General features: G+C 54.2%; 1 protein-coding gene across 2 annotated transcripts in view; it reads left to right on the plus strand.

Annotated features, from left to right (window-relative positions):
• The window catches only part of MBP (myelin basic protein), a 103,609-nt gene that overhangs the window by 16,329 nt on the left and 70,339 nt on the right, over window positions 1-16,941 (plus strand). For both annotated transcript variants that reach the window (XM_080821993.1, XM_080821992.1), the window contains exon 2: window positions 2,759-2,834. In XM_080821993.1, the coding sequence (XP_080678119.1) occupies window positions 2,784-2,834 (51 nt within the window). In that variant the 5' untranslated portion in view covers window positions 2,759-2,783. The remainder of the gene's footprint in view (window positions 1-2,758; window positions 2,835-16,941) is intronic.

Below are 16,941 nucleotides of genomic sequence, written 5' to 3' on the forward strand. Positions count from 1 at the left end.
GATCTCGGGGTCCTGGGATCGAGCCCCGCATCGGGCTCTCTGCTCAGCGGGGAGCCTGCTTCCCCCTCTCTCTCTCTGCCTGCCTCTCTGCCTGCTTGTGATCTCTGTCTGTCAAATAAATAAATAAAATCTTAAAAAAAAAAAAAAGAAGTTATGTTTCATTTTTCTCCCCTTCCCCTGTTTGGCCCCTCCCCCGCCCCTCCCCTCGGTGACCGTCTGTGTGTTCTCTGAAGTTAAGTGTTTCTCCGTTTGTTCTCTTTTTTTCCCTTTGTTCACGTGTTTTGTCTCTATAATTACACGTAGGACGTAGGACTGAAACCAGACGGCGTTTGTCTTTCTCTGAGTTATTTCACTTAGCATTTTATCCTCTAGATCTATCCGTGTTGTCGCAAGTGGCAAGATTTCGTTCTTTTTGGTGGCCGAGTAATAGTCCATCGTATATAGACCACATCTTCTTCATCCATTCTGTGGAACGTGGGCAAAAATAGTTAATTTCTTTTAAAACCAACAACTTGGACTTTCGGGGTTTTCTTCTTTTATTTCTGGGTGTGGTGAAAGAGAGTCGTCCGTCCGTTCGTCGGCACGGAGCTGTCCAGCATTCCCAACACCGTTTGTTGAAGAGACTGTCTTTTTCCCATTACATACTCTTGCTTTCATTGTCAAAATTAATTGATCATATAATCATGGTTTTATTTCTGGGCTTTCTATTCCATCCCATTGACCTGTGTGTCTGTTTTTGTGCCGGTACCATACTAGTTTGATTACGACTGTACTGTGCAGTGATATCTCTCAAAATCTGGGATTGTGATGCATCCAGTTTTGTTTTCTAAGATCACTCCGGCTATTCTGAGTCTTTTGTGGTTCTGCACAAATTTCAGGATCGCTTGTTCTAGTTTTGTGTAACGGCAATTGGTATTTTGGTAGGGATCACACGAAATCTGTAGATTGCTCTGGGTGGTATAGACATTTAACAATACCCGTTATTGTCTGTGTTTAGTTTTGTACAACCCATTCTTATTTCTAAAACAGGGAGGGCGATCCACAGATATTAAGTGTATTGTTAGTGTGTGTATTCTACGCATCTGGCAAGTTCTCGATATCTAGTTAAAACCCTACAAGGAATGGAAAAGTAGCCAAACTTCAGAGGGACGGCTGCTCCCTGCTTTCAGACCCACGTCTCCTGGGAGAACACACCGACTCACACTCGCTGACTAATCTGTAGACCCCAAGAGGACAAACACAAGTTCTCTTTCCCTCTCTGTGCCCGTCAAGTGAAGTACTGTGTGCCCTACCTCCATCTTTCCCGCGAGGGTTTTGAGACGGTCGGTTTAAATGGTTGGGTGGACAGACGGTGGAACCACCCTGGAGGCCGCAGGGACCTGCAGAGGTACACTTGCATCCTTAAAAGCGCACATTCTTCAACACAAGGGGTTTCTTCACTCACATGCATGAACCGTGCGGAATTTACCGGTTCTCCTCAGCGGGTGACGTCTCATTGCCACCACAGCTGCCTTGGATTTGCCGGAACTCATCATCGCCGCTTCACCTAAACCTTCTCTTCCCGGGCTCTCACGGGACATGCCATCGCCTGGGCCGGTTTCCGTTTACAGCGTGAGGCGGGAAGGCTGTTCTCTCCACAGGCGTTGGCTGTTTAGGGTCTCCACCCCGTAGCTGCTCAGGGACTCACACAGCCTGGGAGGGGACACTCGAAAATGTCATCACTTCCTTTCTCGCCCATCCAGCCGTCAGTCGGGGTCCTCGTGGAGAAGGGCAAAGGCATCCTTCGTGGTCACTCAGAGGCACCCAGGACTATGGGAGACTTTGGAAAAATTCAGATCTTAAGCAAGTTCCCTTTCCCCCCTTGGGGAGCCAGACTTTCCTTTTATCCAGGCATATGAACCGTTTTAGAAACCCTTCCCGTTTGTACCCTCCAAGGACAGCTGCTTCACGTTCCACAGGGACATGGTTTTCACATGTTGTTTAGAAAGAGTTCCTCGTGGACAATGACACTTTATACCTGTCCCTAAACACCAGCACCTGCGCCCAGGGGTTGGTCAACGGTGATGGGGCGAGGGGTCCTGGAGGTCATCGCAGAGCCAAGGATGGGGGTGGGTGAGCCATTGGTGCACAATGAGTTTGGGTAAATTCTCCAGTTTTGTGCCTTCTGGGGTGAAAAATCATGAATTTGCTGCTAAAGTTTATGTTAGAAAAAAACAGATGAGGAGCAGGTTTTTTTAAGCCAACTTCATCTTCTTGGCAGATTGTGCACATTCTTGGGATACTTACTTGTCTGCTGAGCCGTCCTCGGTCTGACCCTGCAGTTTCTGTGCCCCCATGATTCCCGTAACAGTGGGCCCAGATGGGCCGTTCCTCTTCTGGAGTGTCGCCCTGTCTGCTCTCAGCGCGGCTCAGCGCACCTGGGAGGAGAGGGACCCGCCCCGGCGCTACGCCACGGGGTGGATGCCACCCACGAGGGGTCTGGACTCGGGTTCCTTGTCCAGGATGAGGAAACACGCTGAGGGGTCTTTGTCACTGAACAGGGCGTGGGGATTGGCTGGGGTCCCACGTCCTCACAGTTTGGTCGGGATCAGAAGCCGAGGTGGAACGAGCCAATACAGCTTCCGGTGTGTCCCTGTCGGGGTTTTAGTTTTCTCGTCTCAGAAACCGGCAAGGTGTATCTCACAGGACTGTGGCTCTGAAACTGCAGGAACTCTGAGGGTACGAGCTTTAAAGCCAACGCCTTGTGTTTCTCTCGTAGCTTCTGACGAGCTCATCGGCGCAGGATGGGAAACCACGCGGGAAAGCGGGAGTTGAGCGCGGAGAAGGGCACCAAGGTAAGAAGGGAGCCGATTGTCACGGAGCACAACCCCCCAAATACCGATTGCAGCTGCAGGGCTCCCTCGGAAACGGGGGGGATATTACCCCCATCTCAGAAACGTCTAGAGCGGCCCTGAGCACAGAGACCAAGACCCGCACGTCTTGGCCCGGACCCCAACCCACAACACTCTTACTGGACTGGCCCTTCCGGTGCCCGCTGTCCGCCGTCCCTGTCCACTCGGTCGCTCTACCATGCTTGGAAGGTACAGATAAGCAAAAGGAGAAAATGCACATAAAAACGGTCCAAATCCCTCCAGATCGTCAGAAATTATCCCCGTGTTTCCCGCATGGCGTCCCCCTCATTGTATCGGCATCGGCTCCTCTTCCCGAGGGCGGTTCTCTGCGCGGCCCTACACTCCCCTGGCATGTGTCAGAACAGAGGCTCAGCCTTTGGCTCCTGACCTCCCCGGGGCCACCGGTTGCCAGGCACCTGGTGGCTTCATGCTCCGTCTGGGACCTTCTCTGCCATCGAGGGTCATTTTAGGTGATGCCGAAACAGGGCTGACCCTGTGTGTGGAATGTGGAACCCTCCCTGTCGTGGGGGCAGGGACGGGAAATCGCTGCCCGGCTTCGGTACTTCACGTCGACAGAGCCTGGTGTGTGTGACAGTCAGGACGCGTGGGGGCTCACGACCGTCCTGGAGCTGAGGGCGGGCCGCCCCTCTGCCACTTGCACAAGGAAGTGCTTCCAGACGCCCTGGGGCGGGGTTGGGCAGCAGCCGCTACAGCCCCTCCGCCACGCTTGCCATAGGGTTCGGAATGAATGACCGGGACCTGAGCGGCAGGGGGTCCTTCTCTGCTCCTCTTGGACTCCTTTCCTGCATCAGCCGCGGGTCCTTCTCCAGACTTGTTTCGGGCTCCCCTGTTCTCGCTCCTGTGCTGCCTTCATGAGCTACAGCGTTAGCCAGTGTCTTGACAGATGATTTCCGGCCCAAGAGGAACTGGAAGGGACTTCGCTGCGTGTCACGTCCTTATCGGTTTGGAATCCTCCCTTCACCGCTGACGGGGGGACTGATTTTATAAGCACATCAATGATTTTAGTTCATACTGAATGGGGGGGTGACTTGTGGATTCTTAAACCCCAAACCGGACGACTGATCACCTTGTTCTAACGGCAGTGGCGTTTAGATGTGAGTCGGGTGGGGCGGGGTCCACACCCGGAGCTGCGTCTCCGTCCCCCGGAGGTGAGAGTGGACAGCAGCCGCCCGTGCGGACCGGCCGCCTCTGAGCCCCGGGGGACCGCAGGCTCCTGACGATGGATTCGTGGCCCCAGTTCTAAAAACCACTCTGTGACTCACGGTTCTCTCCTGTGTTTGACACTGTGAGTCACTGAAACATGCTCTTAATTTGTTAGTTCTCCCAAAATAAGACGGCGGAGCAGCAGGGAGGCCCATACGTGCACTCTTGCTTCTGAAAGCTGCAGTTTAACATTTGGGTGATTTAGAAATTGGGGATTTAAGGACACTGGTGTCTGCTGGTGATCGTTACATGGTAAAGCTCTGCAAGTTTTTTTGTTTTTTGTTTTTGTAACCGGAGAGAAAGGTTACTCGCGCACAGCTTTCTGAGCGAGTGTCTGAGATGATCCGTGGCACGTAGGGCACCAGAATAGAGTGAGACGACGTGGTCCGCTGCCTGCTGTGCACCCTTCTGTGTGCTCCCGCAGGGGTTCCGTGCGGCCCACTTGGACGTGGGGGACAGTCGCAGCAGTGTCTGTGTCAGGGTCCCGGGCTGACCTGTGAATAGGAGGGTCTCTGCGGGGCCGTCTCACCTCCGTTCTCCTCGCCTGCCCCCGCCCTCACCTCCCGCACCCCTGCCGAGGACCCGTCCCGTGATGGGGTGGGTTTGACCATGGGCTCCAGCTTCGGCCTCTGTCCAGTGCCGGGGAAGGAGTCCCCTCCCAGCAGGACCTTCTGGGTTGGGTTTCTCCCGTGACTCAGCACCTCGCGGTCTTCCCACCACCCTCTCCGTCCCCCTGGGGAGCACACGTCGGGATGCCAGGGGGAGGGGTGTGTTCCAGAAGGCAGAGAGAGACGGCCGCCTTTCCACCCTTGCCCGTTAGTGGCTGGTGGAGCAGGACGCAGGCCAGGCGGCTGAGAGCCCCGTTCCCGTGGCCCCGGCACGGAGCAGAGCATCTGGGGGTGAGAGTGAGGGAGAAAGACCGCAGCCACGGGAGGAGCCACGGGACTGTTTCCGTGAACCATTCCCAGTCTTCGGAAATGAAAAAAGCTCTATTTTGCCTTTGGTTCCCTGTGTTTTTAAGACTCCGGACGGTGCTGGCTCGCTGACTTATCAGCAGTTTGTCACTTGGTCCCTGTTTATGCTGGGGATTAGACAGACCCAGGAAGGACGCGCCCTGGCGGCCCTAGAGGACCCAGAGGACACCCACACTCGCTGCCTGAGCCCCTGGGTCTGGCTGAGACTCGCCACGTGCTCAGCAGCCTCCCCCACAGAGGATCCTGGAAGAAAACTGGGTCCACGAGCTAAAAATAGCCTCCTTGCCTTTGGGGAGGCTGTACCTGGGGGATGGCCCTGGGGAGCCCGGTAGGGAACCTGGCCAAGGGACAGAAGACATTTGTCTCACCTGGCTACGGCGGGGATTCAGGACCTTTTGTCAGCTTGAATGAAAGGTGTTGGACCACCTGCCCCTCTGGAGAGACTGTCCATTTGCAGCAGGCCCTCGGCGTGGGATCTGCATGTGACCGGCCCTCAGTGTCGGGTCCGTGTACCGCAGAGACGCAGGAGAGAGATGACGTGTGTTACTTGGGCTGCCCTGGGTTTGGGGTTCACTCAGCGTGGGACTGCGTTTCCCTGCTACTGTACCTGGCTCACAAGTTCCCCATGTTTCTGGATGTTTCTATTTCATTGGCTTAAGGAAAAATATACCACACCGAAAACCAAAACCTGAGCGCCTGCAAAGTGTAGGTTCACGCCCGAACCTCGCAGTGGGGAGTGACCTCTCCGCCTGGTTTTCCAGTCAGACCGATTAGCTACCCCCGCCGTTCTTCGGAGCCGAGTGCGCCCAGACGCGGGCCGTATGCACCCGCCTGTTGCCTCTCCAGGGATAACCACATCCCCCAGAAAGGCATCCTCGTCTTTAATCATCATCAAAACGCATTCGCTTGACGAGACCTTCCAGACGGTAGACGAACGACACCCTGAGAAACGGGACGCTGGTTTGCGGATACACAGCACTTCCCGTCCCGTGTGGACCGCCTTCGCTTTGGTGGGAGAATCTGTCTCTTCTGAAAGGACTGACAGCCCAGCTGTGCGGGGGGCGGCCCTGGTCCGTCCACGGGGTAATTCCTCAAGGCCTTTCCTTGACGGAGTCCTACATCCTGCAACTCATCCCAGCTGTGGGACGCTGCCGGGTCTTCTCGCCCATTTAGAAGCCTCTCTTCTGGCCGCACCAGCCTTGGAGTGGGAAGTCATCCTATTTGAAGCCATCATTAGGGGGAGAGGCTCCATGCTGCCATCTCTCCTCCCCACACAGAAATTAGGTTCGCTGAAGGCCCAGCTCGTGCGAGCTCTGCTGGCGGCTGTGTCCTCAGCATCCCCTCCCCGCACAGCCCATGGGCAGTGTGCCTAGGGGACCCCCCCCCCCCGCCAGCCCCAGCCGGGTGACAGCCCGCAAACCCCAGGCAGGGTGCTGTCCATGCCACGGGGAGAGGGGCATGGTGGGACTGAGGCCGAGCCTTTCAGACCTCCAAACGCCGTGGCGCTGTTTCCTCCCGATGCCACACGTCCTCCTACACTTCTGATGCAAAGTGACGCTGTCACCACAGCTGTTTCGCAGAATGGAAGTGGGCTTACGAAGAAAGCCACTTCCTGCAGACACCCCGACCCCAGCCTGCAGCATCGTGTGGCGGGGCTGTGCGGCCACTGGGTGCTGAATTCACCTGAAATACTTACCTTTCTGATGGGCTTGTGGTACCTGGGCCGTTGTTAGACCCATATGTGTGTAATTTCTGTTTTCTTGGGCCAGTCGCATAAAGAAATGTTTTTGAGAACTCGGGTCATTTTTAAGTGAATCATATCTGTTTAAAAGCTTAGGGATCTGGAACGTGGAAGGTACATCCTCGCAGGCCTGTACCAGATTGAGGAAACACCTCAGCCACGTGGAGTAAATCCCTAGTGAGGTTCCGGCCGACGTCCGTGGTAGCGTGTCTTCTGCAGAGTTCCAGAATTCACTCTGTATCCCCCGGCCTGTCTGTGTCTCTCTAGCTCACACTCGCGCACGTGCATGAGCGTGTGCGTGCGCGCGCACACACACACACACACACGCACGCACGCAGTAAAGCAGTCCTCTCCGCCTCCACTGCGGACCATGGGACGATCTTCCGGACACAGGTGGCCAAGAAGCAGGTGATCTGTGGCTAGAGAACCTGAAGAACCAAATATTAAATGTTATCGAATTTTAAATACTTTAGATGTCAATAGCCACACGTGCGGAGGGGCAGCGCGGTCTCCTGCATCCTCCGTCCAGGTCACCTTGGTTCTCAGACCTCCTGAAACCCTACCAAGTGTCGACCCGTTTTGTCAATGAAAAGAACTCTGGTCTCTCTCAGAGTCATTGAGTTTCGTTCAGAAGCTCCTACTGGATGCAGAGAGTGAAATCCTTGGAGAAGCACAAACACACACACAGATACCAGAAATTGCCCAGGAGGGCGCCGGGGCGCTCTCCGCTCCCGCAGCCGGTGCACGTCCTCGCACACGCCCCTCCCCGCTCAGCACGCAGCTCTGTGTCCCCCACGCTCCACCCGGGACAGAGCTCAGCCCTGTGCACGTACAACAGCGCACGTTGGGACGGACGGCTTCGGGGTTTAAGGCGCGCTACGGTCGACTCTCCTGACTTATCCCGAAAGAACTGCAGCGAGCGCCTGAAAAGGAGAAATAAAATAATGTGGAAAACACGCCCTCGGAAAGGAACGTTCCAAAACATGTCACAGGCAATAACCTTATTTCACTTCTGGAAAACTCTTGAGCAGGCCTGTGTCTGCCTTGAGAACAGGTCGCCGAAGGTACCGTGAAACACCTTTTCACAGTTGGGTTTTGTCCAGTTGTGCTTGCAGAGAACCAGGGCCACCTTTGAAGGGGGAGCACATCCAACCCGCCAGCCGGGGGTTTGGCCCCGTGGGGTACGGCCGCAGCGCCCGCCGCTGGGGATGCTGGTGACACTTCTGTTCGAGATGTGGAATTTTTTTTCAAGATTTTATTTATTTGTCAGAGAGAGAGAGAGAGAGAGAAACAGAGCGAGCACAAGCAGGGGGAGGGGCAGAGGGAGAAGCAGGCTCCCCTCTGAGCAGAGAGCCCAATGTGGGACTCGATCCCAGGACCCTGGGATCATGACCTGAGCCGAAGGCAGATTCTTCACTGACGGAGCCCCCCAGGCATCCCGAGATGCAGAATTTGTGACTGACGTTAGAGAACCGTCCGACTAAGCTTTACGTTCCAGCAGAGCCTAGAACGTGCTGAGTCAGCAGTGCTCATGCCCTTAGGACCGGCCCAGAGACAGTCCCTCGTCACAGTTCTGTGTAGAGACAGGACCCTAAGCTGGATTCTGATGCTTAAGGAATAGAAGTGGGTATTTTGTTTCATCGGATACAGGAGAACGCTCACACCTTTGTCAGTCGGGGCGGCAACCAGTCTACAAACACACGTGATCACAGAAGACACAAATAAGGTGTAATTAGTAACAAGGAACAAAGCCACCCGTCGACACCCCGTCATAAAAACACTGGGCTGATTATGAAGCAGTGCCTCAGGCAGCCTAAACCTGCGTGGGGTCCGCGGGCCAGGCAGGGAGAGAGAGTGCGTGTATGTGTGTGTGTGCGCGTGTGTGCGCACGCGTACTCGGCCCCCGCCTGGCCACCCTTACCTCGGACGTGGCCACGCACCGCGCTGTGCAGCACCCGTTCCCTCAGCCACGCCGGGACCTCGGGCTCAGGCTCAGGACCCCGATGGCTCCCGCTTTGCGTTCTGGGCTTGACCCCCGAGATGCTCACGTTCTGGCTCTTGAGGCTCCCAAAGGCTCGTTTGCAAAGTTAGTTCCCATCAGAAACTGTGGCCGCATTTGCCGGCTGCTGTCTTTGGGCCACAGCAGCTGTTAGGTGTAAGTGATATTTTAACACAGGTTATTAAGTAGAAACAATGTGGCAGTAAAATGATTCTTTGTGTAAAACTATGGAAAGGGCAGACTGTGCACCAGAGGCCACCCGGCCCACAGCCCCGCCTCCTCTCTGTCGTTGAGGGTTACATCCTTGGGCTTCGGGCCGGCCCATGGCCGGAGACAGGAGCCCGGGGCTCCCATGAAACCAGACTGTGTCTCATCTTGTTCTTGGCTGGACGCACAGGGCCTTCTTTCCTTGTTTCTGACTTCATTCTGTGTTGTTCCCTATTTACTCCGCCCCTAGGTGTGTGACGCTCAGCTCTGGTGAGAGAGCCCGGGGGGGGCGGGGGCGGGGGTCCGGTGAGCAGGGTAGTCCAAGATCTCGCCCTCGTATTCAGACGCGGCACCGAGGGCGCCGAAGCGGGGGCGCGTGTCGTTCAGCGGGTGTGTAAGTTGCGGAAGCAGCACGCTCGTGACGACGTGCCGCGCATGAACCGGTGTTCAAGTTCCGTGTTGGATTTACCCCCGGCTGAGAACGTGATCTCGGGGATGGCTGGGCGGAGAGTCATGCATGGGCCGTCGGCGATGTCAGTGGATGTCGGACAGGGCAGCCGCTCTGGGAGGCCTGAGAGGTCCTGTGGTCACCACCCCCCCAGCCGGCCCTGCCGTCGTCGCCGGCGCTCACTCAGCTGCCGGCCGCCCTGGTGTCCAGTACCAGGCTGGCCGAGCGCCATTTGTCAGCCTGCGCCGGGGCTCCGAAATGCCGCTGCGTCCCTCCATCTTCAGAGGGCTTCGGTTTGGACACTAACTGGGAAGAGCCCGTCCTTTCCTACGAAGACTCCGAGCTTCTTAAGGAAGGACTTCTTGATATCCAATACAATCCTCTCACGGTCCTTTTAACGACGTGAAACTGAAAAATCCGGCTTATAGAATGTTATTTCTTGTCTTTTCTCACTTGTGACTTTGGCAGTGTGGTTTTCGAAGTTTAAATTTGGAAGCCAGAGATTTTCTGTGCCGGACTGTGTTTGTGTAAAATTATCTTTCTGCGCGTGCGTGTGTGATGTTCTGAGCCCGCCAGCCCCAGACTCCGTGGGATGCGCTTGGCGGCTGCGTGCACGCCTTTTCCTGTTCTGCACTTGGGGGATTGTAACGTGTCGTTCTCCTAATTGGTAACTTGGTGACTTCATTAATTTAATTATCATATCGTTAAAGAAAAGCCTAGGTAAAATTCGTTTTTATGTTTCTACGGCTTTTGATGCTTGCAAAACAGACTCTCATTTAATGCGTTCTTAATCACACTTCAGCACAAGGTGTTTGTAACCAAACTCAAGTCGTAAGGAAGGAAGTGAGGCGCGTCGGTAATGACATTAACTACACGTGGCACTAGAGGATTACGGCAACGTGTGTTATTCATAGAGGTGTGTGCTGCCTCATAATTGCGGTAAGACACTTAAAATACCAGTGTCTCCAAGTTCAGAGCAAAGGCGAGCTCCAGTGTTGTTTTCAGATGTGTTCGAACGAAGGTCCTGCTGGCACAGCTCGCACGTTCTCTCCCTCCAGCCAGGCTGTCCTCTCCTGCCCCCTGCGTGGGCCACCTTGCACCTGCTGCCCTCATCTGGGCAGGCAGCTCCTCCCCTCCCGCCACCCTCGCTGGCCCTGGCCTCAGCCTGGACCCCCACTTGCAACTACCGTCGCACTGTCCTTGTGCAGCCCCCGACCCCCAAGGCTGGGCTCCTTTTGTTTCTGCCTAGGGTTTTGCCTGAGACTCCCACGTCCACTCCGAGCCCGTTTCCTCACCCAAGAGAGAGGCTGGGGTGTCCAGCCAGCCCTGACCTCAGAGCGACCAGGCCAGCTTGGGCCTCTCCTTTGTCTGCTTGTTGGGCCCTGCTGTCCCCCGGGTTCTGTGCTAGGAGGTAGGGATGCCGTTCTGCACTCAAAGTCAAACGTATTTATTTATTTATTTTTATTTGGTTTTTGGTTTTTTTTTTTTTAGAAAGATGCTTTTTTAATTTTTTTTGAAGATTTTATTTATTTGACAGAAATAGCAAGAGAGGGCAGCAAGCACAGGGAGGTGGAGAGGGGGAAGCAGGCTCCCCGCCGAACAGGGAGCCCGATGCGGGGTTCGATCCCAGGACCCTGGGACCATGACCTGAGCCGAAGGCAGATGCTTCATTTAAAGATGACAGTTTCGACTCCTGAACTCTGTCTGCCTGCGGCCCCCGGCAGGGGTTCAGAGCCCCTGTGGGTGTGTGAACAGCCGCCCCTCTGGGGAGCCCAGCACTGCCAGCAGGAGGGACCCCTCCCCGCCCTCGCCTGCACCCCTGCGCGCCCTGCTCCTGTTCCCCTGCAGGGGTGCTGTTGGACACTGCGGGCACTCGGGAGCCCTTGGCCTGACGGGGTGCAGTGGCCCGGCCCAGGCTCATCTCAGGGAGGAAGAAAGGGAAGGAAGTGGCAGGAGCACGTACGCGTGTCCTTGTCGTTACGAAGTGAGGCCACCATGAACGGGCCTCTGAGGCGCGTCTGCCAAATGCTGGGCTCCCGCCTTCGCCATCCTGCCTCGCTGCTCCCCCGACACCGAGAGTGCTGGGCTTGCGGTGCTCCTCTCGCCTCCAGATCGTGCGTGAGACACTCCTGGTTCTCACTGGCAACGGCTGTGGAACTGAGTGTGCTTTGTATCCAGAGTCACGGGTCTTGGGGGTTCTTCTTTTTGTATCAAATTAATAAAAGAGCTATAGGGACCACCCCTCAGACTCCAGATTAAACAAATGGATGCAAAATATTTTTGCTCTTCTATTCTACTTCAGGACCACTTTATCCTTTTAAAAAGTGGTTTATTGCAGTGCATTTCAAAGTGAGGTATAACGAGATTTGTACACTATTCCAAGAGCATTCATAAATACTTCCTTCTGATGAGCCCTTTCTAAGATGCAGACTCTCTTCATTTCATTGCTGGATTACAGAATATTTAGTTACTCTGTTTAGGAACATTGTATTTCATGCTTTTCTTGTCAGGTCTTCAGTGTTTAAAAGAACCGAACTTGGGTTTTATGTTTTTGTTCCTGAGCCTGTAACTGTGCTCTGGACACAAGGAGACACAGGGTGATCTTTTTAAGTCCCAGTTTCCGTAGTGCTCGGGGCAGAAGCATTGCTTCCTGCGCAACCCGGAGGACGCCGTCCGACCGACTCCTGTCCTGGGTGGCTCCGCCGCCACGTGACCTGGTAGGGTGAGTTACATGCTCCATAAAGAGGTTTTTCAGAATATTTCTGTAGCTCTTATCTTCATCTGACTACACTCTGACTTAATTTTATCTTCAATTATGAAACAAGAGAAGGTCTGTGTCTTGAAAAACAAAATTTCTCCTGAACGCGCCTTTTCCGAATGAGGGATCCGTCGTACTGCTTCCGGTGGTCGGACCTATCAGCACTTGTGCGTGGAAATTCTCGAAGCGTACTTAGTCTCATAATGGAGCGCGGGTGACTCATCTTGGTGCTGGATGGGGAGAGACAGGAGGCGGCCTGCTTCGTTCCTGCAGCCCTGAGAGCACGCTGGGGCAGGTCTGCCGCCCTGGTCGCGGGCACAGCGGCGTCCAGCTTTGAACAGAGCATCTGCAGAGACAAGCAGTGATCCCGTGGGCAGTGCCAGCTTGCTCCCTTAGAGCAAAGGCGCCAAAATGCAGTTTCGGGGGGGAAATCCCTCTCTTTCTTTCTTACTGCATTAATATGGTCATTAAAACCTGCTTTTTACTTAGAATGATTTTACTTGCACCTTTCTAAGGTATGGAACATAGGAGATAAAGGTTTGTAAAATAAATGATGGCGGTTGATGGTGTGGACTCTGCCAGCCGAGGGCCAGACCGCGGGGCAGGTTTCCCAGGGGCCGTGGATGTCCACAGGAGCCCTGTGAGGTGGACCATTCCCACACGACCGCTCGCCAGCAAGGGGGCTGAGCGACACAGAGCTGCGGGCACAGTCAGGAAAACAGAACCGTTAGCCCTCACTGCCCTTCCGCTGGATCCGCGTTACGGCGAGCCGTTGCAGGAACGCGCGCGGGCCTATGTAGGGTCCCATGTTTAGGGGAATTAACTAGGACCCTGAGGTTTTTATGACATAAAACTGAAGGAAACGTATTCAGCTTCAAACTAAGAAGGTCTGAGTTTTCCATCCCTTATTCTGCTCTCAGGAATGTAACTTACCCTTTTGAACTGAATGAATGTGTTAATTACCTGAATTACCTTTAGTGCGTTTTAATTGAATGTGCAGTTCACTACCAGTAACTCTAAGAGCTGCCCTGAACGGCCAGTCTCTCTCTCCCTGTCCCTGTCTGTCCCTCCCCCTCACACCCTTCCTTATGTGACTGTCCTTACTTAAGACCGGACCAGCTGATAGAGCAGTAGCTTCCAGGAAAAAAATGCCAAGATATTTGTGTTCCTAAAATAGAAGCCAGTATGTCCGGTTACGCAACGGGCCTCAATAAACAGTTTTACCCTGATGCGAGTTAATACTTGTTTTGCTGCGACTTCTAAAAGTCAGCGCTTAAATCGAGCTCTGAGCTCATGTCTTTGCCTTCGTTATTTGAAGAACACGGCAGTCCTGATTACACTACAAAATGGTCTTGGCAGAGACGGTGGTGTGAACACTAAGTAGTTACACGAGCCGCTCCGGAAGCGGATGGCTCCGCTAAACTCCCTTGAATTCGGAGCTGCGTGTCTCTTGCCCTGGCGCTGGGACCTTTTCCTGGGAGCCGCCTGCGCGCTGACCTCGGAAGGCTTCTCAGACGCGCTCTCTGGAGCTATAAGTCACGGGCCGTACGGCTCACTCGCTGACAGCGCACGGGTCAGTGGTTTTCAGTGTTCGCAGACACCCAGGACGGTCTCGACAACTTTAGATACTGACCTCACCCCAGAGAGAGCGTGTGCTGCTTTCCCCTCAGGCTCCGTGCCCCGGCGCTCGGCCACCATGAGTCCTCCTGTCCCTGGGTCTCCCCGTTCTGGGCATTTCACGTGAATAAAGTCACATGACGTGTGGCCTTTCTCTCCGGCTGCCTCCGTGGAGCGGACGGCGTCCTGTGTCCGTCCAAGCCTCCTGCTGTCTTACGGCTGAACGGCCCTGCTGGGATAAGAGCTCACGTGCGAGTTTCTGTGTGGACGTACGTTTCATTTCTTCTTATACACTTTCTTGATTTAAAAAGCAAAACCTGGATTTTCACGTACTCATGTCATCAGAAAGGCTCGCCGTGTTTTCCGGATGCCATTCCGACGACAGGTCCGGGAGAGGAGGCCTGGCTTTGACCTCACACTCCCGGAGACTTGTCACGTCATTGTTCTGTCCTTCTGGGCTCCGCAGGTCTGGACAAAAAGGCTTTTCGGTGCCTCTGCTCATAAATTCATTCAGATTAGTCACTGTCACCAGATGGAGAACTAACCAGCCTAGGAATTAGAATAAATTCTTCCAAAATTTTCATTCCCCACATTTCAAAAACCAATCTGGGATCTTGGTGCTGAATCCCACGGGGTCCCCACGCCGGACGAGCCAGCTACTGTGAGGAAGGGCTCCTTGCCCGGGCTTCACCGGGTCCCGGCTACCTGGGCCGTGTTGTTCTTCTTTAATAAACAGCTCTGTTGAGGCGAAGTCACGTGCCATAACGTTCACTCGTCTCAGGTGCACAACTTGGGACGTTCTAGCATGTTCACAGGATCATGCAGCCGGCACCACAGCCTGATTTTATAACCCATTTGTCACCTCCAAAGAGACCCGGCACCCGCTAGCACTCCCTGCCCGTCCCCCTCCACCTACCCCCCGGGCCCCAGGACCAGCATCTTCCAGTCCGTCTAGTGTTGGCTGCCCCGGACATTTCACGGACGTGACTGTGTCGCTGTGCCCCGCGACGATTGGCCACCAGCTGCTGTCATAGGATGGCGTTTCCAAAGCTCATCCACGGGGAGGGGCCCGTTAACGAATATGTTCCGCTGCAGGAAGACGCTGCACTCTCTTGCCCACTCTCTCACCGGGGGGCGTTGGGGTTGCTTCCCCCACGTGGTGTTAAGAATGTGCTGCCGTGAACACCCCCAGGCAAGTTTTGTGCGGACGTGCGTTTCCGTTTCCCGCGGACACACACTCCTAGTGGATTTGATGAGTCATGAGGTAACTCTACAGTTAACTGTCTTGCTTGGTGGCTGCACCACTTAGAGCAATGGCGGGGGCTTCAACTTCTGCATTGGCTGTTGTCCGTCTTTTTGCTTGCACCCATCCTAGTGGATAATGTGGGACACCTTTTCTTGTGCTTATTGGCCGTTTATATGTCTTCTGTAGAGAAATTATTCAAAATCTCGCCCATTTTTTAAAAATTGGGTGTTTTGTCTTTTTGTTGTTGAATTGTAGGTGCTCTTTACATATTCTGGACACTGGTTCCTCATCAGATGATTTGAAAGTATTTTCTCCCTCTAGGTTGTTGTTTTCCTTTCTTGATGGCATCAGTTGCAGCCCAGTTTTAAATTCTGATGAAGTCTAGTTTGTTATGTCTTTGTGTTATGTCTTTGTCTCGTCTCCTATCTAAGAGCCGCTGACACCGGGGCACTTGATCTAAATTAAATCTGATTCTCACCTTCAGGTCTCTATTCTGGTCATGTTGTCCCTCCTCTCAAATTAAACTCAAAAGAGTTTTGATGACTTAAAAAGTATTTTTATAAAGAATTTATTGACAGCAAACACACTAGCAAATGGATTTGTCATTATCTCTCCCTCTCAAACACTTCTCTCTGTCTAGAACAGTGGCTCTCAACTAGGAGTGACTCCCTTCTCCCAACAGGAACATTTTTTCAGTGTCTGGGGACATTCCTGGTTGTCAGCAGCAAGGTCCCATGAGCATCTCATGGGTAGAGGCAGGAGATGCTGTGAAACGCCCCACGACGCACAGGAAAGCTACGCCCCACAACGAGCACTGACCCAGCCCAAGTGTCAAGGAAGTCACATGGAGAAACCCCGGTCTAGACTCAGACCTGCCCTCCCGCTTTGATATCCCCATTCTGCTCTGATTCCGCATAAGAAGGGACATGCCTTTGAGACGGGCCATGACTCAAGTTTTCATCTTTCTTCATGTTCTTTACTTTGATCCTGAAAGCTCGCCGTGTTTTGCTAGTATCTGTTATTTACCCAAACCCAGCCTAGAGCAAGAGTAAGAATGATCCTTTTATTTTTAAGAAACCAAAAATGCTGAGTAATTACTACAAGGTTTATAAGAACTGTTTATATTACCCCCCCCCCGCATGCACAGGCACACACACACACACACACACACTCTCTCTCTCTCACATTCACACACACTCACGTTCACTCACACACACAGATAGGCTCACGCACGCACATACACTCTCTCACACACACACACACACACACACACGCACACTCATGCTCGGTAATCTTTCCTGTGCGGATACTTCAGCACTTCCATGGTTTCAAACGCAGTGTGTCACCCCCTCTCCGTAACGAGAACAGCAGGGTTTCTGCACCCACATGGGACAGCAGCGATCTGGTCCTCACTGTGAGGGCGCTCGAGTGTGGAGAGCCACTCGCCCCTGGACCGCGTGGCCGGGCAGGACCTCGTCAGTGGCCTGCTGCCCCCCGTGCCGGCGGCAGTCGCCCCTTTGAGACGCGCTTGAAGGGCTGGAACTGCACGTCTACACAGCCCGGCCGCACGGGGCCTGCGTTGATTCTGAGAGCCAAAAGAATGTTTTGCCTCTTAAAGAAAATGCAAGAGAGGGAGGGAAGAAGCTTCCGTCAGAGTCCGCCCTGCTCCCTGCAGACGCACTGGGTCGCCAGCAGCCTGTGCCGGACTCGCTCGCAGCCTGGTCTCCGCCATCCTGAGCCCCGGACCGGGGATCGCCACGCCCTCCGCCCCTGCCTGGGCCCTGTCCCCAGCCGCCCTCCCTTTCTGAAGGCTCGGTCACCTGCCCGCGCAGCACA

Source organism: Martes martes (assembly GCF_963455335.1).
Source record: "Martes martes genome assembly, chromosome: 13".
Classification (NCBI taxonomy): Eukaryota; Metazoa; Chordata; class Mammalia; order Carnivora; family Mustelidae; genus Martes; species Martes martes.